The 24,732-nt window shown below is 42.1% G+C and overlaps 2 protein-coding genes across 6 annotated transcripts; both read right to left on the bottom strand.

Annotated features, from left to right (window-relative positions):
- Nucleotides 1–289: 289 nt before the first annotated feature.
- On the bottom strand, nt 290–14,937 carry yrk (Yes-related kinase). Of its 3 annotated transcripts, XM_038725875.1 has the most exons (14): nt 14,798–14,937; nt 9,067–9,110; nt 7,962–8,210; nt 7,222–7,324; nt 6,479–6,577; nt 6,161–6,264; nt 5,736–5,885; nt 4,620–4,784; nt 3,841–3,996; nt 2,990–3,169; nt 2,472–2,548; nt 2,227–2,380; nt 1,915–2,046; nt 290–1,525 (listed from the first exon to the last, which is right to left on the bottom strand). In XM_038725875.1, the coding sequence occupies exons 3-14, from the start codon at nt 8,185–8,187 to the stop codon at nt 1,317–1,319; spliced, it is 1,755 nt and encodes a 584-aa protein (XP_038581803.1). In that variant the 5' UTR covers nt 8,188–8,210; nt 9,067–9,110; nt 14,798–14,937; the 3' UTR covers nt 290–1,316. The 3 variants fall into 3 exon arrangements, with proteins under 3 accessions (XP_038581803.1, XP_038581801.1, XP_038581802.1); XM_038725873.1 differs by lacking the exon at nt 3,841–3,996 and having other exon boundaries at nt 14,798–14,936; XM_038725874.1 differs by lacking the exon at nt 4,620–4,784 and having other exon boundaries at nt 14,798–14,936.
- A 652-nt stretch (nt 14,938–15,589) lies between these two features.
- On the bottom strand, nt 15,590–23,875 carry sesn2 (sestrin 2). 3 transcript variants are annotated; one of them, XM_038725869.1, is made up of 11 exons: nt 23,089–23,875; nt 21,992–22,057; nt 21,004–21,192; nt 19,166–19,348; nt 17,960–18,178; nt 17,612–17,747; nt 17,402–17,517; nt 17,165–17,248; nt 16,660–16,766; nt 16,419–16,563; nt 15,590–16,191 (listed from the first exon to the last, which is right to left on the bottom strand). In XM_038725869.1, the coding sequence occupies exons 1-11, from the start codon at nt 23,428–23,430 to the stop codon at nt 16,105–16,107; spliced, it is 1,674 nt and encodes a 557-aa protein (XP_038581797.1). In that variant the 5' UTR covers nt 23,431–23,875; the 3' UTR covers nt 15,590–16,104. The 3 variants fall into 3 exon arrangements, with proteins under 3 accessions (XP_038581797.1, XP_038581798.1, XP_038581799.1); XM_038725870.1 differs by lacking the exon at nt 23,089–23,875 and adding an exon at nt 22,514–22,872; XM_038725871.1 differs by lacking the exon at nt 23,089–23,875 and adding an exon at nt 22,592–22,868 and having other exon boundaries at nt 15,596–16,191.
- Nucleotides 23,876–24,732: the final 857 nt, after the last annotated feature.

The following is a 24,732-nucleotide window of genomic DNA, read 5'->3' as shown; positions in this document are numbered from 1 at the left end:
AAATGTTGTAGCCTATGCTGTGGCATACAAAAATATGACGTTTTGCTTGAAGCACAAAGCGTGAAGTAGAACTATTTCCTCACATGAGCCATATAAATTCACTAAAGGAAAATGATGAAAAAATTAATAACAGCCTATAAATTTTAAGGCAGACCTAAGGATCATTCATTCCTGTACAGCAGCTACAGTTGTGTGTTTTGCATGTGATGGCACCTGGCTTAAACATTACTACCTAAGAGGAAACATCAAATAAACAAACACATAGAATAACAGACGTGTCCCAACCCAGTAAAGATATTTGATATTTATTAAAATAACATGACAGGGGATTCACCACATCTAAATGTAACACATACATTTAAAACACTATCCTTCCACTGACACTGACTTTCCCCTTTATGTGTAACATTTCACCCTGCCCTCCCAATGGATGAAAACTGTATATATGTTAACTAGATATAGAAGTCTTTGTGATGCACAGATATATCTGCGTTAAATTAAAACAACAAAGGAGACAGTTCATACAAAATTGTAATACAAATGATCAGACAAACAAAGCAGTCCTCACCATCTCTCAGTATTACATTTAAAATCTAAAACAGCCCTTAATTTGACCACTTTAAGGCACATATTGGAGCCATTTTAAAATCAGTTCCCCCTTACAGGTGATGGACATGGATCAGTTCATCTTATTAAATCTTATATCGTCTGTGGCTGTGTACATAATCTACTCAGTTACCATCAAGGTTCACAGGACATTTTTCCAAAGACAATATTCCAACTGAAACCTGTTGCAGCTTCTATTATTTCTGTATCAACATATATATTTATCTCAGGTAAACAGTTGGCCTACTAAATCTCTTTTCTCAGACACAGAAATCAAAGGAGCTGAACATATATGGCAGCTGAACAGATCGAGTACCAACTCGACATCCCCCCACCTCAACACAACCATCTACATCTTCTTTCAGTTCCTTGTTGTCATGGTTACAGAGTAAAGCAACATTACTGCAAGGCCTGACCAGCAGAGCTCCGACTCTGCTCTTCAACATGGTGGACTGATCTGTCTTGAGTGGGCTGCGGTGATCAATGATCAAAAGGAGGAAACAATTAAACAAGGCAAATGATATGTATCTTAATATTTGTGTGTGCATGTACAGTATGTGTGGAACAAATACAATGAAAGCATGTACATGGACAATGACATGCCTATCAGTGTAAGTGCATGTACATATCCATGCCTGCCTGCCTGTCTTTCTGTCATTCTCTTTCTGTTTGTCCCTTAATTGCTCCACGTCTGTCCTATGCGTGTTTGGTCACAGGTTTTCTCCGGGCTGGTACTGCGGCTCTGTGGCGGTGAAGTAATCCTCCAGGAAGGACTGCAGGTACTCAAAAGTGTGCCTCTCATCGGCCTCCCGCCTCCAGCACTGCAGCATCAGTTCATGGAGCGAGGCGGGGCAGCCCGGGGCGCACGGCATCCGGTAGCCCCTCTCCACCTGCTCCAGCACCTCACGGTTGTTCATGCCTAAAGGGATGGATGAGGAAATGGGGAGAGGGTTGGAAAAATATAAAAAACACATGAAGCACAAAAATCCCAACACATATTGGATATGGAGAAAATTGTTTAACAGAAAAGTGAAAAAAGGCAAATTACTGCAATAGCAAATAATCCACACATTTTGAGAAATTAGTATTTTAAGATAAATTATTTATAAAGTACATTTGGGCAAAACTCCACCCAGTGCTGTAATGTAGTTTGTTTCTGGTTGAAAATGTAAGTAAACTGTCACCTGTCCAGGTTGTAGCAAATAACTAAAAATATCTAATCCTGGATACTTTTCATTGCAAAGGATGATCTTATGATGTTACTGCAAGAGATTGAGAAATACCGAACAATCAGGTTTCATCCAGTACCTGGGTATGGCACCCGTCCCTTAGTGATGAGTTCAGTTAGTAGGATGCCAAAGCTCCAGACATCTGACTTGATGGTAAAGCGTCCATACAATGCAGCTTCTGGAGCAGTCCACTTGATGGGGAACTTCGCCCCTGAAACCATGGCAACACAGTGAAGATGCATAATCATATAATTAGGATAGGTTATGTATAAAAATATACACATGGAGGCAGAGGCAGACATATTTAATCATCACATTGTGCAAGTGGGGCTCTCTTCGTCTCTCTCTCTCTCACACACACACATAAACACTTAATATCGCATGCTGTTACCTTGTCTGGCTGTGTACTCGTTGTCCTCAATGAGCCTAGCCAGACCAAAGTCAGCGATCTTGCACACCAGATTGTCTCCAACAAGGATGTTAGCTGCTCGCAGGTCACGGTGGATGTAGTTCATCCTCTCGATGTACGCCATTCCAGCTGCAATCTAAAAACACAAAGTGATTAAAAAAAATAACTGAGATAGATGGCAAGTTTGTCATTGTGCCTCTGTTTCAGTGTGTTTGTGTTTAACACACCTGCGCAGCCATGTCCACCAGCTGAGGCAGCTTCAGACTCTGCCCTTCCCCATCTTTTAAGAAGTCCAACAAACTTCCTGAAAAAACAAGACTGTAGCATCATGATTGGCCCCTTACTTTTCCTATAGTTAGACATATCTGCTGTGTATCATGGCATGTACAAAATATATATTTATTAATTATTTTTATTAATACATCTTAATGCCAACTTTTGTCTCTTTTATTTTAGTTTTTAGTGAATATGGAAGGAATGTGTCATCTTCCCCCAGGCGGCCTCCACAAGGAGGTCAAAGGTCATGCTCAGAGGAAGAAAGAAAATCCCTAGAATTGTTATAATTCAGTGTTTTGCCCAGCGGGAGGCACAGGGGCTTTAACTGTGATTTTCCATTTTATGAAATGTCTCCCTGATCCCCGATGTTTTTGCTCCTGTTGGTCTGTTTGGTAATGAGCAGGAGATATCAAAAATTTGTTGTTTTAAAGAATGGTTGAAAGTTGGGACAGTTTACTCAGCCTGATACCTTGGCTCATGAACTCGGTGATAATGTAGATGGGTTCCTCAGACACAACGGCGTAGAGCTGCACCAGCTTGTCATGGCGGAGTCGCTTCATGATCTGAGCCTCCTCCAGGAAGGCCTCAGGGGACATGGTTCCTGGCTTCAGAGTCTTCACCGCTACCTTGGTGGTACCGTTCCACATGCCTGGCATACAGACAAGGGGATGTTAATGCACATATAATACATGAACACACACAGAGACATGCTGCGCAGGCATACACACCAGTTTCCTGGCACACTGAAAAGGTGATGGCTGTATAGTATATACATGTACATACTACTTATATGGGGACACAGACACCCACACATTCAGGTGTAAATATAAAAAAACAAGGCACATAATATGCAGGCTGTAACGAACATACACATGTTGTCAAACATGTGTCTGGTGCATGCAAATGATGTATTTGAGAGCATGCATGACCTGAGACAGGTTTGTGTTAGGAGGGAGTGAGGGGGGTTTGCTGGTCTTACATCAACAACAGCAGCACCTGAGTTACACGGACAGGCACAAAGCATGGCTGGGTTCGGGGAGAAACTGTAAATTGCAAGGCCCAGAAAACCCAACGGGGTCAGGGATACTGTATGGCATTGTAACTGAAAATAAATCATGTGGGAATATCAAGCGATACTGGGAAAAACATCAAACGTTATTTACATACACTGACATCAGTGGCTGGCCAGAGCCAGACATTTAGCATTACCAACAATCTTTGCTACAGGACAGTAACAGACACTTCAGAGGACGGTGCTGGTCAGACAGTTTTCCCTCTAAGCCTGTAGAGGGTGTCAGAGGTTGGCAGTGTCATTCTCACCCATCCAAACGTCCCCGAAGCAGCCCTGTCCCAGCTTCGTTTGCATTGACAGCGTTTCCCTGGACACCTCCCAGGCATCCCGCCCAAGGCCTATGGTGAGCGGGGTGCTGTTGGGACAGGGCATGGTCAGGTAATAGCACAGCCCGTCATTGCTGCCTATTTGGGGGAGGAGATGGGAGCCAAGGAGGGTGAAGATGTAGGAAAAGGAAACAGTGGAAGTGGTTGATGAAGTGATGGGTGTGAAGATGGAAGAAAGATGGGGGGGGGGGATGACAAAGACGTGAGGTGAGATGATGAAACATGCACATGCAACAACAGGGGAGGAGGGGCACAACTTTGCACACCTGGATGTGAAACAAGGCCACATTTGAATTAATTTGCTGCTGCCTCTGTGTAAAGGTTTATTAAGGATTTGTTCCACTGCTACAGTTTGTATTCAATGCATAGCATTTAAAAACTGGTCTAGACTACATCAATCCACTGTGTGTGTGTTGTCTATGTGTTTATGTGGTCTGATCCAAATGTATATTTGATGCAGGTTGACAGACTCTGTACTACACAGACACACTACACAGACAGATAAACAGGGCTTTACAGTATATGTTTGTGAGAGTGCAGGTGTCTTGACACCAAAAGCATTTACTGATGTTCTTGTCAACTGAACACAACCAAGACTTAAATGCATTATATATACCTGCTCATCTTTTAATACTTTTTTTTTTCCAGGTGTGCTCCCGCTGTCACCTTCCCCCACTGCAACACAGTCCCACCATTCCTACCCATCCAGACTTCTCCAAACTGGCCGTTGCCCAGTTTCTTAATCAGCTGGAGGGATTCGCGGGGAATCTCCCACATGTCCTTGGTCTTCACTGATAAGTCAGCCAGTTTAGGTGTGCCTCGCTTACAGCTGCCAATCAAACGGCAGCACAGACCCGCCGCTCTCTCTGAGAGAGAGAGGAGAGACAGACAGGCAAAGAAAAAAGGGAAAGAAAACAGAGGAAAGAAAGCAACAAACGCAGAGATAAAGAAAGAACAAGACAGGTTGCTTATGCATTTATGCAACTGACAGGTTAACCAAAAGCTAAATAACAAAGGCACAAAGAAAATGCTCCAAAAGAGACATAAAACACATTCTGTGTGCGGTGGCCAAATCTCTCAGGTTGCTTTTGATGTCATGTAAAGTTACAAACTGCAGAACGTGTGTTATATCAACACAAGCCACTAGGGGGCAGATATACACTGACAGAGAGGAGAGGAAGTCCAGGGTGTGAACCCTGCTTGTTGCAACTACTTGTGTACAGTACAGTACAGATTAGAAAAAAAATTATTTAGAGAATCAAAAGTAAAATTCTCAATAGGCAGAATGGCGACTCTCAGGGTTTTGTTTTATTGTATATATATTACACTAGTAGATGACGGAGCTCATTACTTACTGTACTGTAGGGTAGATGGTTAGTTATTTAACAATGCATCATATTATATAAGCTGATTATATACTTTTTATGTAAGTTGTGAATCTGTAAAGTAACTTGAAACTTAAGCTGCACTAAAACGTTCAACACTTTCTCTGAAATGTAGTAGAGCAAAAAGTAGTAATGTTCAAGAAAATTACCTCATAATTGTCCTTATGTACAGTAAAAGTACTAACTTCGCACCACTGATAATACTTTAATTACAGTATGAATTAAGTAGAGACTGAATTAGGTAAAGATTTTCTCTTGCAGTTGGGAAGAGACTTTTAGATTTAGAAATTTTAGATGAAATCCATAGATGTAGGAGCTTTGGAGCTTGAAGGTGCATCAGAAAATAGCAACACAGCATGTTTTCACTTTGAAGGACAAGCAGAAAAAAAGAGGATGAATTAGTTTCCCTGTGCGTGTGATTATGCGCTTTACCTGTGTAGTGCTGTACCAGCTGCGGCACAGTGTCAAACTGTGATCTCGTGGTGATGTAGTAGCCACCATTGTCTAGTTTGCGGATCTTATAATGCTTGACGTGGTCTCCCTTGTTGTCGTCCCAGTCACGGATAGACAGAGAGTAAGCACCTGTGAAAGAGAGAGGAGAGAAGAGGAAGAGCGGGGGGGGGACAAAGGAGGGAGGGGGTGGATGAAGGAGCATAGAGTGGGGGAGAGGTGATAGGTAGAGAAAGAGAGAAATTGAATGCTTTCACATGTTTAGAGCAGTAAGCTGCTATTAAGAGTGTGTGTGTATGTGTGTGTGTATGTGTGTGTGTATGTGTGTCTGTCTGTCTGTCTGTCTCTCTGTCTGTCTGTCTGTCTGTGTGTGTGTGTGTGTGTGTGTGCGTGTTTAGCCTACTCACCCTTGGTGGTCTCACTCTCTCTTATGAGAAAAGTTCCCCTCTGGTTGCCATGGCCGAGCAGCTGTCTCTCCGCATCCTTCCTCCCCATCTTCCCAAAATACCACCTGTCACCATGACAACAACACACGGGTCACAACAGCAACAGCACACATCATGCGACCTCTGCCCTCAGACTACGTGTCACATATTGAGAAAATCTTTCAACATAAATTATCAGCACAGCACACGTAGCTTTCCCTACTGTGTGTGTGTGTGTGTGTGTGTGTGTGTGTGTGTGTGTGTGTGTGTGTGTGTGTGTGTGTGTGTGTGTGTGCTCACTCTTCAGCCTGTATGGAGTCAACAGGAGCTACGTAGTTGGAGGGGATGTAACCTGAGTGGCCTGTGTCCAAAGAGCGAGCCTCCCACCAGTCACCCTCTCTGCAAAAAACAAACATAAAACGTCAGTTGGCTGGTGGAATATGCAAAACATCAGATGTGTTTTAGAAAATCAGATATATACGGTGTAACAAATACAGTCAGCTCACAGTTTTGTTATGATGCTCGATGGAGGTTTCATAGTTTATTTTTTTGAGAGATAGAGGAATTGAAGGAGAGAGACAGGACGACTTGCAGCAAAGGGCCGCGGGCTCGAACACTCAGTCCGCGCACTACCAAATGAGCTAGATGCCCCGGAGGGTTTATAGTTAAATACTAAATAATAAACCGCAAAATTAAAGGTGTCAAGAATAAGATTAAAGAGCATAGGTGTGAACTTGGCTGGACCTCCAAACACCTTTTTTGGTTGTTCATGTTGTTCAAGAGCATGAGCTTGTCGACATCGCCAGCAGCCGTTCACAAGGTTAATGGGTCACATTTAATTGCAGCCTGTGGCATTTAATGTATGTAAACAAAATTAATTACCTTTTGGAAGTCAGAGCTGATCTCATTTAACACTGATCACATATTGTTATCGTGCATGCCACAAATAGTTATTACAGTCATTTAATAGGTGTTTTTCCCTAAATTTAATGACATTTGTAAACAGATGTTTTTAAAAGATGTTTGTGTACATTTAAACTTACGTATTGTTGATGATCTGGAATTTCTCTCCTTTCTGAAAAGTAAGGTCATCTTCGGTGCGAGCGTCGTAGTCATACAGAGCTATAAAGAGAGTGACTCCACCACCTGCATACATGTTTGCATGTACACACAGATGATCAAGAGTTACACACATTAGTTTATACCACTGAACTCTAATAGCAATCTATTTTTGCTGTTCTAAAGCAGAGGTTTGCATTCGTCTGTCTGTCTTAAAACAATACACATATATCCGCATATACTGTAGATTAAAATCGTTAATGGAGTAAGGATTCCACCTGTCCATACGGGCTGTGAAAGATCCTTTCTTAGCACAATTCAAATGTTAGAGATAGGGACAAATCCACAGTCAGAGGCAGTATGGACAGGAGGAACCATTACAGCAATTAAAAACTATTTCAATGTACATGTGAGCATTGACAGGCAACAGATGAACCTATCCTTAAAAATGGGTTGAGGAATCACATCACAGCATATCATCATGACTCTTACCATATGGATTTCTCTGATTTTAAGACCCCCGTCACACAGCACAAAAGACATCATTAAGAAAACACATTTAATAGATAGAAACACTGAAGAAGTGCTAGGTCCACTTCGATTCATCAATTATTAATGATTGATTTTGATTTTCACCCTCTTAAATCTAAGTAATATTGTAAAACCATTTTACTTGGGTCTCACACACACATACACAAACACACGTGTGCACACACAGTCCTACATGTTATGCCTCCAGCCCGCTGGTGTGTGTTGGTGTTGGGGAAGATGGTGCTCGATGTGAAGCCCTTGTTGAAGTCTGGGATGGTCTGAGTGGGGTCGGGACAGTAACGGCCCTGATTCAAGGCCGCGGACAACCCTCCATCTGCGTTGCTAGGAGACAGATCTGTAACGTCTATTGCTGCTACTGCTTTGGTGGACTTCTTCTGCTTGCAACAGGCACACCCCATAATAACTAGCACGGAGACGGCGTCTGTGAAAGCAACCAGAGTTAATGATATATACCACAACTATATAAGTAGTATTAGTAGTAGGACTAGTAACGTAAAGTTTTCTTTAAAGAGATAATAACAAAGGTTAGTTTAGAATAAAAACAAGGAATATACAAATTCAAAATTAACTGTTTAAGGAAGTGGTCAAAATAGGAATATCCATATTTTCAGTATGTGCCCCAGAAACACCAGATCCTACGTTTTCCATAATGCAACTTGATCATCTTTCCTCAGCCCAACGCTGCCTGATAAACGCTCTCATCTTTTTCTTTTTATTATAATCAATATAATTAAAAATATCAAGCCCAAGCTGCAATAACCCCGGTGACATCACTAGGACATTATCAGGTTGGGGTTTTTTCAAACTCTGGAAAGCTCCTCCAGTCACGTAAAAGAAAACATTATATAACTGAGCAGTATCCCTCAGCAGCAAACTGAACGTTGTGTTTAAAATCAGTGGAATGTCCATTGAATTACAGTGATTACCCATGACTTAATTAATTACAGTATCGCCGCTTATCACAAAAATCAAAAATACAAGAATCTAGTAGATAATCACAATATTCAGCACAAGAAAAACTATAAGTAATCGAATTCCTATCATTTCTGTCTACGCAACCTGATGCTTCAAACACAAGCTTGAAAGTGAAAGCAACAAACACCAACAACATGAAGGGGTCACCCGGGTGTAAAAAAGCTAGAGAGAACTGCGAAGAGAGAAGTAACAAACTTTCAATAAAAAACTCAACTTCCCTCAAGCAGTAGATGGAGGAGGAGGAGGAAGAGAGGATGAGTGGTTGGAGGCGAGGCGGAAAGGAGAAGTTAACTTTTTCTCACCTGATGTCTTCCTCTGTCAGATCATCTGTCAATCACCATCGCCACTAGAAAAAAAAGAGGGAGGAGGTGAGTGACATGGGGTGGAATGAGAGAGCAGGGCAAGGGAGGATGAGTGGCAGAGAACCGGAGACAGAAAAGGTGGTGGAGAACGTGGTGGAAAGGCTCAAGGGTGGTAAAGCGTGAATATAGACACGCATGAAGGAACCCACGGTTAGACAGAGAAGTTTGAAAAAAGCACAGTGACAGCCAGAGATAAGGAAAGACAGAGAGACATGTGAGGTTAGCCACTTCCCTTTTCGCTTCACAGTTTCAAGAGGGGGTACTCAGTCATTCTCTCTGGTCAACAGCTGTGTCTCTGTGTGTGTGCGCGCGTGTGTCTGTGTGTGGGGGGGGGTGTTTAGGTTTGCGGTGAAATATACCTGTAAATGTCATCAGAGGAGACAGAGGTATCTGACACAAAGGGACAGAAGGTCCAGCGATGTGAAATATGTTTCACAAAGATCATTGTGTCGATGTTCACACATGTACGCAATCCTGACTTCCAGTTTTGAGACGGAAAGCATTGTTTGAGTAGAACATGTGTTGACAAAGCAAAAGCTGGTGCCAACATCAGGAGGAAATAACATACAGAGAAGACTGTAAAACATTTTAATTGTGTGCAGAGGTGCCTGCACACAGTCATCCACATGAGCTTTCAGTGAACCTGAATATCTTTAGGCTTTAGACTGTTGATTGGACAAAATAAGCTAGTCTATTAGTTGTCCACACAATTTGAGGGGCACATTTGATGGACATTTCAATAGAGAAAATAACTGGCAGATTAACCAATAATTTAAAAAATTATTTCAAATGTAGCTCTAGATTAAACATTAAGGTCATTTGGAGGCTGTAGTTTCTAATATTTAATCTACTGATGTTGATATAATTAGGGTGGACAAAATTTTAGAAATACCTGTCAGTATAATGTAATACAGCTCAACAGCACTGCCAACTACAGCCTCCAAAATGCCCATGAAGTTTCTGAATAAATTTACATTACAACCTTCATGACGGCAGATTGTATTGTAGGCTCTTTTGTTAGACTGCGTTAGTGTTAGCTACTGTGGGTGTACCTAATAAACTGGTCACTGAGTGCAGAGCTTTTTATATACAGTCTATGGTGCAGAATGGCCCTAGGATTCAAACTGGCAACCTTTCAAGCTGCAAACTCCCCACCTACTAAGGAATGTGAGGGAAGTCACACACAGGAAGAACAATACAGGTTATGGCAGGGGGAGGCAAGAACACAAAAAGTAATTCACTTTTATTATGAAAAACCATCAGAGCTCTGAGTGAACAGCGTTTGTCCCATCCACAACACAAATTCCAACAGAAGCTATTATGGGCTACATCCAGAAGAGTCTAGAGCAAAGTATGCAAAAATGTTACGTGCGCACAAGCCCACACACACAAACACACACACACACACACACACACACTCATTCACTATCTGTTCAGCCATCAGGAGAGCTACAGGAAGTTAGCCCTGTTAGAGTTTCCTGTCCACCCCTCTGATGGCTCCCCCCTTTTCCTGGAAACTGAGGACAGAGTCCACACACACACCAGGCAGCTGCAGGGCCACAAACACACACACACACACATCTTCCTCTCTGTTGCTGTTTTTCTCTACACCATGCCCACACCCCTCCAACAATAACCTTTCATATTCCCTCTATCCACCCCTTACACCAAACCACAGCTGCTGCCCTCTTTCTCTTTCAGATAAACCTTAGAAAGGAGAAGTGACAGGGGGTGTAGAAGAGGTCTCCTCCCTTTCATCTTTATCTGTCCTTTCTCTCATCGCTTCTTTTTCTGCTTTTCTAAGAATGTCCGGTCACCACAGACAAGATAAGCACAAGAACAGGTATATGTCTTAACACACATACATACAGAGGACTACTTGCAGGAGGGCCATGCAGTTATTGTTCTCCTAATGGTTCCTGTTGACCAGATTTCCCCTGCTCTCCTCCGTCTTCCTCTCTGCACACAGAAGCTATGGTAATTCTTAAAACCCACCTAATAATTCAGTTGACCCGAGGTGTTTACACCATCGTCACACTTAAAGTCACACATACAGAATAGTACGCGGCCCACTGAACAAGGGCTTCACCGAGCAAGCATGCACAAAGAGCTAAAATAGGCAATTGTGCACCAACATACTGGTATATAACCTGTCATGGTGCAGAATGAAACACAAACTAACATGTGTGTACTAATGTTCACCATTGTCTGCGTTTATGATAACAAATTCGGTTTCTGTTTCACTAAGCCACCAACATTAAAGATACTAGGGTAAAGTGTGTGTGTATGTGACTGTGTGGGTGTGTGGTGGTGAAGAGTGGTATATAGAGGTTGCACATTCAAATTGACACACGGCATACTTTTAGGTGTATGTGAGACAGAAGTCTGCATAAGTACTGATCGCGCCACAGTAATTTAAGAACAGCCTGAGTTCCTCTTTGCCTCTTGAAACCAAGTAGGGAAAATGAGCGACAGTAAGTAACAAACACACATAGTTTAGCTTAGTTTCAATTATTTAAGTATTTAAGGTGATGAACGTTACAGTGATATTCATAAGCAAACTGAGTACAGAGTTTATACTGCCATTCACCTTTTCTAAAATAAGTTAACCCTCCTGCCACCAGTTGCAAAACCTGCATATGGTGTAACAACAAAATGGCACAGTCATTATTTCTATAAGACGCTAGTGTCATAAAAACTCACCTCTTACCACAGTAAACACCAAAATACTTTACCAATATTTCATTTAAATTTAGACCCCTTTTTCGTCTGTTTGCCGTTTCAAAACTAAACTTCACTTCGCTGGTTGGCTGCTGAAGGTCAAAGCTGATTTTTTTATAGCAGCTGACAGAAGAACTAATTAGAACACTCTGTGAAACAGAAGCAGCTTCCTCTGGTGGGGAGAAGTTGGGTATTGGTTTGTGATAAGTCTGTCTGCAACAACTGGCCATTTTACAACACAGATTACTACTTCACATTTATTAAATAATGCACATCAGAGTTCATGTCATTGACAGTTTTTCAAGGGATGTGTCATCCAAATTACAAAAAAAATGGTGGTATGAAGCAAATACTTTTTTGGGTGTTTTTTTTTGGCCCAGGTTTTGAAATATCCGCCTCCACCAAAATAAAATGGAAGTGAATTTTGAAGTTCACAGAATTCACTGGAAATACTTTCTACTATAGAAGTTGTTGCTAAGAAACCTGTCCTCTGTATGTTCAGTGAATTTTCCAGAATGACAAAATGTCTCTGACAAGAATTGTCTCTCAATGCTGTGAGTGCCACACATTTAATTCAACTCCGCTGTATTAAGTTGGAGGCAGAAAGCTTGAATACCTGAAAACCTGGCCAAATAAAATCAAACTATATGCACAGCTGTATCTTTGTTTTTTGGTATTTAGTTAACCGAACCTTTGAGTTTAATCTATTGAAAAAGTATTCTGAACAATTATGTACAGTAAGAAAATGCAAAAATGCACCCAAAGTAAAAGTACTCTAAGCAAAATGGCCCCTTTTACACTACTGCAGAATAGTATATTTGTATATTCTATAACAATATAAAGACACCTACAAAGCATTAGCAGGCATTCTTATAAAATCACAATAACATCACCTCCGTCGTCATACTCGCAAACATCTAAATCCAAATGACACACCCTTTCCTGCACAGTTGACCTGCAGATAAGCTGCTCCCAGCGGGGAATTCACTGCGGGAACACAGGGCAACACACACACACACAATTGTTCAGATCTGTCGTTACTGTACTTCTAAATCAGCTCTGTGTTCTAAGCGCAGACTTTCTCCAATCCTCCTCCTCCTCTTTTCTAGTTCCTCCATCTCTTTTCTTACCTTTCTTTTTGTCTCTGACTCTCTCCCTCGTTAGCAGGAAGTCCCACAGGATGCAGAGTGTGAGTGGAGCAGGAATGATAGGACAATGGGAAGGCAAGCTGTCACCCAACCCTCACACACATAACACACACTCATAGAGTTCACACACACACACACTCAGAAGGGATGGGGGGGTTGGGGGCAATGGAAAAATAAGGTGTCTCGGTCATCGGGACGTCCTGTTTCCACATGAAATCATCATATCCTCCAGATACAGAGGACTGAGATGGCTCGTTGGAATGGACACAGACATTTACATGAATTGAGTAACTGAATTGAAGCGGCCTAATCCTGTTTTTTAAGCATTAGGAGCTCGGGGCCTGTTCCTTTGTGAACAACAAGAAGAAGAGTCATAACAGTGGCTGAAAACCGCAAAGACCCTGATCGAAATGGCAGACTCAACTGACACTATCCATCCAGGGGTGTCCGCAGGTGCTACCATCAGGCTGCAGGTTGCTTGGTGGGAAAACTGTGTGATGATGGTAACATCCATTTCAAAGAGCTCCCACTCCCCCCAAAAATCTTCACCCCCCCTTCCTTCCTGCCTAGCCCCGAGGCTAAAGACAGGAACTGACCTCGTAAAGAAACAGGAAGTGATGAAGTCCGTCCTTGGACAGCCTAATCGCGTTTTTCCCCATCCCACCCGCATAATTTCACAAAGCCCTCTTCCCTTGAAATGAGTAGTGAAAGAAACATAAATGTTAATTATTTAAAGGAAGGTGGTGGTGGTGGGGTGTTAATGTGCAATCTCCCTGCAGCCTGGCATAATGAAAGAATGAACACCTACACCAATCTGACATGTTAAGGAAACATCCAGGCCTGCCTTTTCCTCAAGGTGGCTTCCTGTAGGCCTGTTGCCAAATAAATCACAGTCACGTTCACCGAAGAAATATGCTGGCTCTGGAGCAAATTAAACAAAGTCTTTCACAGACAGACATAAAGCCATAAGCCTAAATCATTTTTGAAAGTCAATGAAGTTTGACAAATGTGCAGTACACTTACAGACAAAAACATCCAGTTGATCCCTGATGAATCAGCCAAATGATTAGTTATTCTTTGACCTTTTACATTTCACAATAAATCTATTATTGTTATAACATTATACACATATAAGCCGTGCCTATAAATAGTAGGGCTCTGACTGGAAGAGATCCTACATTAAAGGACTTCTCACTAAATAATCGGGTAAATTCCACTTTTTCAATAATGCAATGTTGGCTGTTTGATTTCTCCTCTGTGGTATCAGTCCAGCATGAAGAGTGGAAGTAAGCTACTGGCAGCCGCACTTAATTAACTTCTCACAGGCAGTTACCCAAACTTCCTTTTATCTAACAGTAAACACTCCAAAGTTACCCAATTTTCACAAAATCTGAAAACACACTTTTTTTTACTTTTCTTTAAAAAAAAATTTAAAAAAAAAAAAAAGGTACAGGGTGCCCTGGGGTGGTGGGCTGCTCAAAATACTCATCTAGGTTTGTTTGGCACTTCATTTTTATCTTCCTCGGTTAAATATACACTTGAAGTTCTCCGTATGTAGTCAGAACTTCAGGCGACTTCCTCCACCCAAACAGAGCAAAGCAGTGAAAAAGTTCAAAGTTAAACCCATTTAATAAGCAGTGTTGGAAAACTACCTCTCCATATGCATCATCCTTTACGTGAGGGTTCCCACGGTTTGCTGGGGTAACATTTCTTCAAACACCACAAACCACTCATTCTTTAATAATAAAACTATAAAGTAGCCTATATCGTGCTATATCATTTGATAAACAGAGCAGACATACCTGACACAAATCTGTCGTTATCCCGGAGGATCCTGGAGTCAGGCGCACGGGAACAGACACTCGCGAGGCGCACGAAGAAAAGCCGCGCGCTACTGCGCTGAGCAAGTGAGAAGTGACGCCTCATCCGGAAGGCTTGGGGAACGGACTTGACGCGCGCAATGAGGTCCACCCAAAGGGACGTGCGCGTGCAGTGGACAGTTGAAAAAGGGACCGGTTACATTAATAGAAACTATTTAAAAACTTTTTTTAGAAGTGCGTATAACCAGCTTTTTTCTGCCAATTTATGGATAGTATATACCCCGAGTAATTATTGTCCTGTTAAATTTAATTACGCTACTTCACACATGCAGCCACGTTGTCTTCTTTCTGATCACAGTGCAAGTGCAAGAAGCGACACATTCGCTCCCTGGTGTGAGCTACAGGAAGACTGAATAAGATGTGTGATATCCGCGAGCAAACTATAAGCGTAGGCTACAATCAAAACTGAGACGGTGTCTCCTTTGTAGTGCTCACTGATGAGACGCCACTTTTTTATCCTGTTAGCTATTGTTTTGATAACGGATTACATCATGGGTTATCACCAGGCCATGCACTTTCAGATGTAACTCAAGAAAGAGGACAACTGTATTGACACACTATTACGATTCACCTTGAAGAGAACTGTGGTGACGTTTCACATTTCATCAAGTCTTTGTCTCCATCTTGTGGCGCGTCAAAGAAACTCTTTCAGCGACACTTCCACAAGACTTGTATTTTCATCGGTCTTGACATTCAGATAAGCAAAAACACTTGTTTTAATTTTGATAACAAAGTAACTTTTTATTGTATATAAAAATACAAGTTATCTCAGATGAATGAGTAGACATGATGTAGTGAACAATCGCTGAGTGACACGATTGTGCCCCGAACAGACCTGTCAAATAAACAAGGAGACTTCTGCAAAGGAAACACTTGAATCATGATGACCACACCTAATTCCACCTGCATACCTGGCATGTAGCATGTAGATATGTTGACATAAGACATTCAAAACAACATGAGGCTCAAGTGAGAAAACAAAACCACCATCCATTTCAGTGCAAAATAAGTAACACATTTTAAAATATCAGATATCCCAGTCGGAAAGCAGCATCAAAACATTAACACTGAAACATAAGATATGCATACAGAAAACATTCAATTTAGTCTACGTGTGCAGGATTGTTAATCCATGTTGTGTTGTGCAATGGGCTGTGGCACCGTCACAGCTGGCTCAGCATCTGCAAAGTGTGTGTGTGTGTGTGAGAGAGAGAGAGTGAGTGGGTGTGTCATCTCATGTAATGTGTGATGGCTCGTAAGGTATAAAGAAGGGCTGCTTGTAGCCGGGCTTCCATCACTATTAGGTTTGCATGAACCTGAAAAAAAAAATAGGATGTTATTACCTACAGGTTACTAGGTGACACACTTTCAAGTCCTGTCTGTAATGCTTCCCTTCTCTAATGACAATTAAAAAAGGAAGGTAAACGAGGAGACAAGCTGAAATGTCAAATGATTCACTCTTTGAGGAGGTGCCAAAGAGAGAAGACACGGTAAAATGTCATAGTCATTGCGCCGGTCAGGTGGTGTTTGAACACGCTCGTACCTTTTCTGAATGTCTGAAGCGTCTCCAGAAGGCGTGGTAGATGCGTGCCGTGGTCTGCTCAGGGTGACAGGCCATGGTTTTGACAAACACCTTCAGAGAGCGTTCCAATAGCACATTCACGCTGCCATAGTCGTAATCATCGTAGCTGCACGGGTGCGGTGATAAAACGTTAGCGACAGAGCAGAGACAAAAACCTATTTCATAGTTAGTTGATTAGGCAATTTTTAGGTGCGACACTGACCGTATCCCGTACAGACAGTGGATGTAGTTCCACAGAGCTTTCCTCAGAGTGTGAGTGTCCACACCTTCATGCATGGCCATCCTGTTGTAGGTCAAGTTGCTCACAACCTGCAATGGCACCATTTAATCTCATTATAATATGCTCAGTCAATCATTAGTTAACGTATATGCTTTTCTGCAGTCAGAACAGGATGCCAAGGAGTCATTTCATCATCTGGTTCCCGGGACACCCACTTGAACCGGTTTGTGTTTTTCCACAGATTCTACTAAATTTGGTTAGTAAAAAAAATTAATTACACAAAAAATATGGAATTTGGGAACAAATAAACTGAAACTGTAAAAATTAAAACTGATTTCATAGGGCCCTAGTTTAAAAGTTACATCACACACGAAAAACTCACTGGAGTGCATCAACATGTCATGTTATCCACACATCAGTGTTTCAGCTTCTTATCAGATTATTGGTGTTTATTAGTGTACTTCTACTAGGTTAAAGGTGAGGGTACCTGGAATTTTTCATCCAGGAGCTGGCCCATGTCTGGCAGCAGTCTGTTGACCAGAGAGAAGCCGTGGTCCTCCCATGAATAGTCCTGCATACATCAGACATCAAGTCTATGACCCAGCGCAAACAATTAATAGGCAATGTACACTGTAAATAATAATAATACTTATAACAACAATATAAGTTACACTAATATAAGTATAACTTGGGAATGTGTGTCCCAGAAATGCTCCAAACTTACCTGGGCTCTCATGGTGGGCGGTGACTGCTCTCCTCTGGGGGCAAAGTCCTCGTATCTGAACTCTGGATCCTCCACCAGGCGCAGCACCAGGTCAGGCGGTGCTCCTCGCACCACCGCTAAACAAACACGACAAAGAGGAAGTAGTGAGTAAACAAATGTCATCCATGTGAATAACAAGAGTGAGCACTAGATAAACAGGCGTGTTTGTACCTGTCGGTATGCTCTCGCTCCTCTCCCTCTCAAACCGAGTAACCATCTCCTCCTGCGTGCGCTCCTCCTCCTGCTGCTGCTGAAGCTCCACCATCCTCTTCATCAACACCTCCACCTCCATCGCTCCGTCAGCCAACTGGAGAGGATATAAAAAAAATAAAAAATCAGGGCTTGAGGAACGAACTTAGGTTTTGTTTTTCAACACTGTGAATTGAGCCGTGTCTTCTATTGTCACTAAACTGGTGTGACTGGTGAAACAAAACTGGAATCAACCAAATACCTCCTTCTCCTGGTCATGGGGTCATTATTAAATTTAGACCTGTGGTGAAGAACAACTGTTTGACTCACCTCTTGTTTGCCGTTCTCATGAGCGGGGCTGTGAGGGCTACGAGGGAGGTGACTGGGCGATGGAGGTTGGAAGGTATAACCTCCAATGTGGTCGGGTTCCGGGTTTAAGCCGCAGCCCCACACTAAAGAGCAGAGTGAGTGAGCGTGTGCCATCAGGACCACAGCGTGTATGAGTTCAGCCAATGACCAGCGAGGCTCTGCTCCGGGACAAACCAGCTCCTGCGGGGCAGAGGGGAGGTTGTTGGTAGGTAAAGGATGTAAAGGGAATTTCAACAAAAAATACTTCTGAAATAAGTTGCCTACCACAGCTTTCCCTTTTTATCCCGCACCTACATCAGGTTAAGATTTTAACTTGTCCAAAACGAATGACATTGCCATCAGCCTCAGCTGAACTGTGTTTAGTGTCGATTAGCAACTCTTAGCATGCTAACACACTAAACTAAGATGGTCCCCTGATAAACACCCGTCAAGCACCACCACTGTCACTGTGACCATGTTAGCATGCTGATGTTAGCATTTAGCTGTGCACCGCTGTGCCTAAGCACGGCCTCAATAAGCAGATAGCATGGCTGTAGACTCGTACTGTTGTTAAGTTACAACCACCATATACAGAGGAGAATCCATTGAAATTAATGCCTAACAATTTAGTTTACTGCAGTATCACAAAACACAAGGAAAGACTTAAAAATATCACAAAGGTTGTATTTATTAATTGAGCGCTGCCTTAGGAGTAGAAAATATTGCTTTAATAATATATATTATATTCTTCCTGTGTGGTGGAGGTAAACTAGCTTGCTATGGATCACTGGCATGAAGACTTACAGGATTATACAGGTCAGTCAGGTTCTGTAATACAGTGTAGTTAATATTGTGTCCACTCTCTCTTTCTATGCAAGTGCTGTGTGATGCCACTTTATTTGAATGTCCGCATTCTGAGTGTCTTTATCCACAAAATTCCCACCAAGGAACAAATGTACACTACTTTCTGCGTAAACACCACAGTGCAATGCATCACATTTTAAAGAAGCAAAACTACACCTGTCACTGATGCTGCAAAATGATGATTCATAAGTGTCCAAAATATGAATGTACTACTCGTAAAAGAACTATTGAGTGTTTAGTGAGGGAATCATTTGATTACATCATTTTACTAGGACAGACTATGAGCAAAAGAGAACGGGAGAGTGTGTAGGTGTGGTGTCTGACCTGGATGTGCTGCTGTGTGATGAGCCAGGGTCTGTGTGCCAGCAGCCTGTTGAGTGTTTGCAGGCTGCGGAGTTTGGTGGGAGCGTGCTCGAGGCCGCTCAGCCAGCTTTCCTCCCCTCCAGCCTCTAGGAAGCCCGCGCTGTGTTGCTGCACCAGGTACGTACAGTGGTGTCGAGCCGCAGCCTGTGAGACATCGGGAAAAGAGGAGCGAACCAACATGACTCCCAGTCCATTAAAATTAAAGTTCAATCATTGGTCTGTGTGACAAATACATAATGCATAAGATATACATAAAGGGCTTGGAGGTTAAGGCCACACAACGGAACTCCTCCACCTGAAGATCATTCTGAGTCTAATGACTGGCATTTCTGATGTAAGAGGGCAGCTAATGTGATGTGTATATGAGCGATGAGAGTCATTAAATGTTTATAGAGAGGATTACAGTGTTTGGCTGAGCAGAGTGGCTCGCTATGATACAGTAGTTGGATAACCCTCAAGAAGACAATGACCTGCCAAGTCTATTTTGCATCGGTGCTGTTCCTGCTTGGAACAAGATCATTCAATTTTTCCTGATTTTTAGGTTCCTACAACCTAAAACGTTTCCGTCATTAGAGCACAACTTTTAATATATATCAGGTGTGTCTCAAATCCACCCCTTGTTCAGTTAGTAATCAGTCAGCATTCAGAGAGCTGGATTTCAGCCATAGCTGTACAAACTATTACCCAACTAAACTAACTAACAAACAAAAGGTGCATTTGTTTGTCAGGTGACCCTTTTCACAGCTGCATGACATGGACATGAAGCAACCTTTTTGCAGCTGCAGCACACAAAATGAATAGGAAGTTTGATTGGAAGGGTCCAGTGCTGACATTATTGTTCATTACAGCTGAACTGACTGGGGCTGTAAACACTGTTGGCTCCAGTAGAAACAGCTTTTACAGAAATAACTGTTTAACTGCAATATCTGGTTTTGTCCAACTACCTGCGGAGGCAGGAATAATGGTTTCGCCATGTAGACAAAAATCATTAGATTTGCGTGTATAAAAGGAAAGAAATCACAAAAACACTTTGGCCCTAAACTCCTTCACCAAGAGAGGACTTAATAGCTGTAGAGTCTGCCATTATTTTTAATATAAAAGCTGTTAGTCATGCAATATCAAGCTAAAACTTTAAAAGGATGCACCCACTGTATCTGTAGCCTTTCACAAACCAATTACAGGCTTTAGAGCGTTTATAGCTGCTGTTATTGCTGCCTCATTTGACACAACAGCACATAATATAGATGCAAATAATCACAAGACAAACACATGTTCACTACCACTTTAACACTTCATTTATGAATTAGATCAGAAAGTAATAACTGTTTTGACATTATGATTTAACCTGCAGTGTCACTCCTTGCGGCATTAAGCTCTGCACACCATGATGGAAAAGCTAAACAACAACAATCATCTATTTATAGCAAAAGGATAGGATTTATATGTATGCATCTAGTCCAATAATGGTTGATTGTACATGTACAGATCTACAGAATACACAGCGAATCAAATGGTTCACTATTAATGAACACTGCTTAACATGTTGTTCTTACATCTGTCATGATCTGGGAAATATACTGAAATATTAAGAGACTAGCAATAACTTTGAAGAGCAAATACACCAATCAATGCAACAATATCACATTAGAAACTGCATGTTTTTTTTTCCCTTTTGTCAACAGCAATTTGTGGATCTTCATTTGAACTGCTCTTTGATTGTATCTGTTTAAGATATAGTCAACGTTCTACTGTTGCTGCAGCCACTGGCCTTTAAAAATCATATATTGTGGTTTTCCTACCATAATAGCAATGTAGTGTCTCCAGTGACGGGGCAGGGGGCCGTCCAGCTCCAATAGAGCATGCTGGGTCCTCAGGAAGCAGCTGAGGTAGGCAGGGTGCAGCGCCATCACCATGGTGACATGGTCCACGCGACCCAACGAAAGAAAAGATTCGATAAGGATGTCCTGGTCCGGTCCTTCTTTCAACATCTGAGGAGGAACAGCAAAATAAAAACACGTGTTCAAAACTGACAACAGATTCCACAGGTTATATTTTTACTACTAAACGCTTGAGGACAGACTGCCAAGGATTCGCTTAAAAATCTTTCGCTTATGGCCGGAAATAAGCAGCCTTGAAGGGCTGACACAACACTCCCACTTTCTCCACTGGAAAGCTGGGAATGAGTCACATGTTATGCAAACAGCATTTTCAGCCATCAGCTTTGGCAACACATGTCTGGTGTTGCATCTCTTGATGACATGGACATGAAGCAACAGGCACTGCAGTATTGCAGCAGAATAGTTCGCTACACTGCTTATACTAGCACTGAATTAGGGATTTGCTAACAACCTTCACAAGTACATGTATTTATTTTTCCATGGAAGGAGATTTATAGTAACAGCTGGCACAAACACATATGCACAGATTTGACTGTTTATCATGACGCCAGCCTGCAAAGAGCCAAGCAGAATCTCAGGTTAAGATAGGGAGGCCAGCTGTGTGCCGTGCTGAAATCAACACATCTCCAATATGAGCAGTTTCATCAATAAACATTATATGGCAACAAAGAAAAACTGGTGACCAAAATTAAGCACTGCCACATGCAATTTACTATTGGAAAGAAATTTCACACTCTCGCAACACTTTACAAACCTGCATTTAGAAGACAATAACAATTGTCTTCCAAATGCAGGAAATCTCATCTAATGGTTAATATGTTTAATAATGGAGCCCGTTTAATGTTTGTGAATTAATTCTTTAAAACTTTTAAAAACAAGCTATACACACCTCTTTTGAATGCATAAAGGCACTTGGACCTGAGGCCAGAGCCCGTGGTACTTCAACTCCTTGATCCTAGAGGTAAGAAGAAAACACAGAAAGTTAATTATACAGTAAAATAACAATAATTCTGACAATTATCTCATTTAATCGTTTGATCTATTTAATGTCAGAAAGTTGTAAAAAAAAAAAATGCTGATTGTCATTTCCAGAAGCAACAGGATGTCACTGACAGTCCAAAACTTAAAGGACATTGGAGGTTATTATCACATTAAACAAAGAAAATTCTCACAACAGAGAAGCTGGAACTATGGAGTGTTGATCAACATATTGATTAAATCTGCTACTTGTTTCAGCTTTACATTGAAATGTCTAAAATATGTTTATAGATTAATTCCTATTAGTTTTTAAAGGCTTTGCACAAACAACTAAAGGGTGAGATTCCTCTTAAAAACATCAGAATATACATATGCACTAGATTTGAAGATAAATGAGGAAATCTGCTGACAGCTTCAACCTCGTTGGACTTACTTGACTGTAGCAGCTGTAGTGTAACTGGAGAGACAAATTAGGGAACTTGCGGCCCATAAAATCTGTAACCAAACTCACCGACGTCATTGGTACACAGGCAGCAGAATAACGCGCCTTCAAAAGAGGCGAGAGCCAAAGTGAATCTGCGCCACCCGACTTGCTTTTTTTATTTCTAGAAGCTACAGCGGGCTATGAAAAGACTCGGGGGTGTGTCTACTGTGTTTTTCAGGGCACCGGGAGGGGGCGTGTCCGGCCTGCTTGTTTGTGCCTGCTCACACCGCATCAGGGTCTTGCATCACCTCCCACAGTTCAACGTCTGATGAAATATCCAGCAATCTGATAGAAAATGGTAATCAGCTGATAACTATGGCTGATCAATTTGCAAGATCATCATGGCTATTAATCATTCATTCACCCAATCTTGGAATTGCATAAGAAGCAAAAGCAAAGGTCCTTTAAAATATTTATTTAAGATATTTCGTGTTGGAAAATAGTGCCCCACTGTCTTTGAATTGAGTGTTTCTGTGCTGCTGCGGGTCTACAGCCATTACGAAGAAGAAAGGACTCAACATTACCTGTGCGGCTCGCAGCAGCTCGGTTGCTCTCCCCCGCACCTCCTGCAGCGGACACGATCGGGACAGCCGAAGCAGATGAAGGAGTGTTTGTTTACTCAGCCGTGCCGGTCCGGTCCGGTCCAGTCCCAAACACAGCAGAACCCCTTGACTCAGCTCGTCTAGAGCAGCCGCTCGCTCGTCCTCGTCCCTGCTGCAAAGCCGTGCTAAGCTTTTGACAGTCGGGCCAACATCGGGCTCTGACTCGGACTGGTGGCGACATGAGCGGCCAGGGTCAGACGCTCGTCCCGGTGTGTTTTCCCCATTAGCCTGACAGGTGGAGCCTGTCACGGGATTACTGGCCATCTCTCGTGTTGGTCCCGAAGCACCTGGGTCACCTGACGTTCCTGCTAGCTAACGTTAGCTTGATCCAAATCTACCAGGTGTCCGTCGCCTGTCTCCGTTCACTGCGCAATCATCACCCACAAATCATTAACGCCGGAGGACCGCCTTCAAAGCTCTCTCACTACCCGGCTACCTGAGCGCAAAGCCAGTCTGCCCATTAGCTCGCTACGCTAGCCTAGCAATCAGATGCTGTAAACTTGTTTCAACAGCGGGTCTGACGACGATTCAATGGTTAAAAAAACACACACTGTGAGCCAGTGGTCTGTGTTTGGACACCCAGAATAAAGTACACTCTATTTTAAAGTTTAAAATGTTTTCATAAGGCATCTAAATGTTATTTTCTTTACAGACTTCAGTCGCTGGTTTCGTTCAGCTGTTGTTTTTTTTCCTCCTGTGCGCACGAAACTTTTCACTAATGAGCTGCGGGTGCACTATGGGTGCACTTGTGCCGCGTTCCAGACTGCTCGGAATTGGGAAATGTTGAAATATCCAACTTCTGACCTCAAAGCCTTTAAGGTGCATGGTGGTGCATGACGCCAAATCTAAACAATAAACATGGCTGACCGTGACAAACTGATGTTTCTTTAGTTTATGCACAGTTAAATCCTCAGCAGTGCACTTGGTGTTAATTTAAAGGATGGCCATTTTATTAAAAACAAGTGCGTTAACTGTGTATCCTTCTAGCTACATCAGTTGGTAATCCTCTAAAGTCAGCAAAAGTTGTAGGCTATATTTCCAAATGTTTTCACATTTCTGGGCAAACATTTTCTTGAATAACGTTTGGGAAGAGAAGATGACTTTCAGAGAGTGTTTCCTGTAACCGGCTACCCAATAACATTGACAAAATATTTCTATATCAATTTACATGCAGAACAAGTTTTACTATTTGATACTAGTATGTATTATTTTAAATGAATACTTTACCTTTCAGATTATGTTCAACCATTTACAATGTGTGCTTCCATGGGAGCTGCCATTGTTGTGTGACGTCATTCAGCTGCTACTCGTGAGGTCGGGGTACATATTTTTTATCCGAGTTCACAAGTAGGAAATCCGACTTCAAATGGCGTTCCATAGTACTTTTTATATTTGGAGGTCGGAAATTTCCCGATTCCGAGTTGCCTGGAACGCAACATAACTCCTCAATTCTAAACACTACCATTTCACCTGTAGCATTGTGCTGGTTTCGCTTATATCCTGTGTTGCCGATTTACTGGTTGTATTTCTTTTTAAAATCAGTTATGAACTTCTGCATTTAATTGT

This window comes from Micropterus salmoides, unplaced genomic scaffold (genome assembly GCF_014851395.1).
Source record: "Micropterus salmoides isolate LMB-PRFRI ecotype aquatic unplaced genomic scaffold, ASM1485139v1 Ms_hic_scaffold_17, whole genome shotgun sequence".
NCBI classification, from domain to species: domain Eukaryota; kingdom Metazoa; phylum Chordata; class Actinopteri; order Centrarchiformes; family Centrarchidae; genus Micropterus; species Micropterus salmoides.
This window is presented reverse-complemented; position numbering and strand designations above follow the sequence as displayed.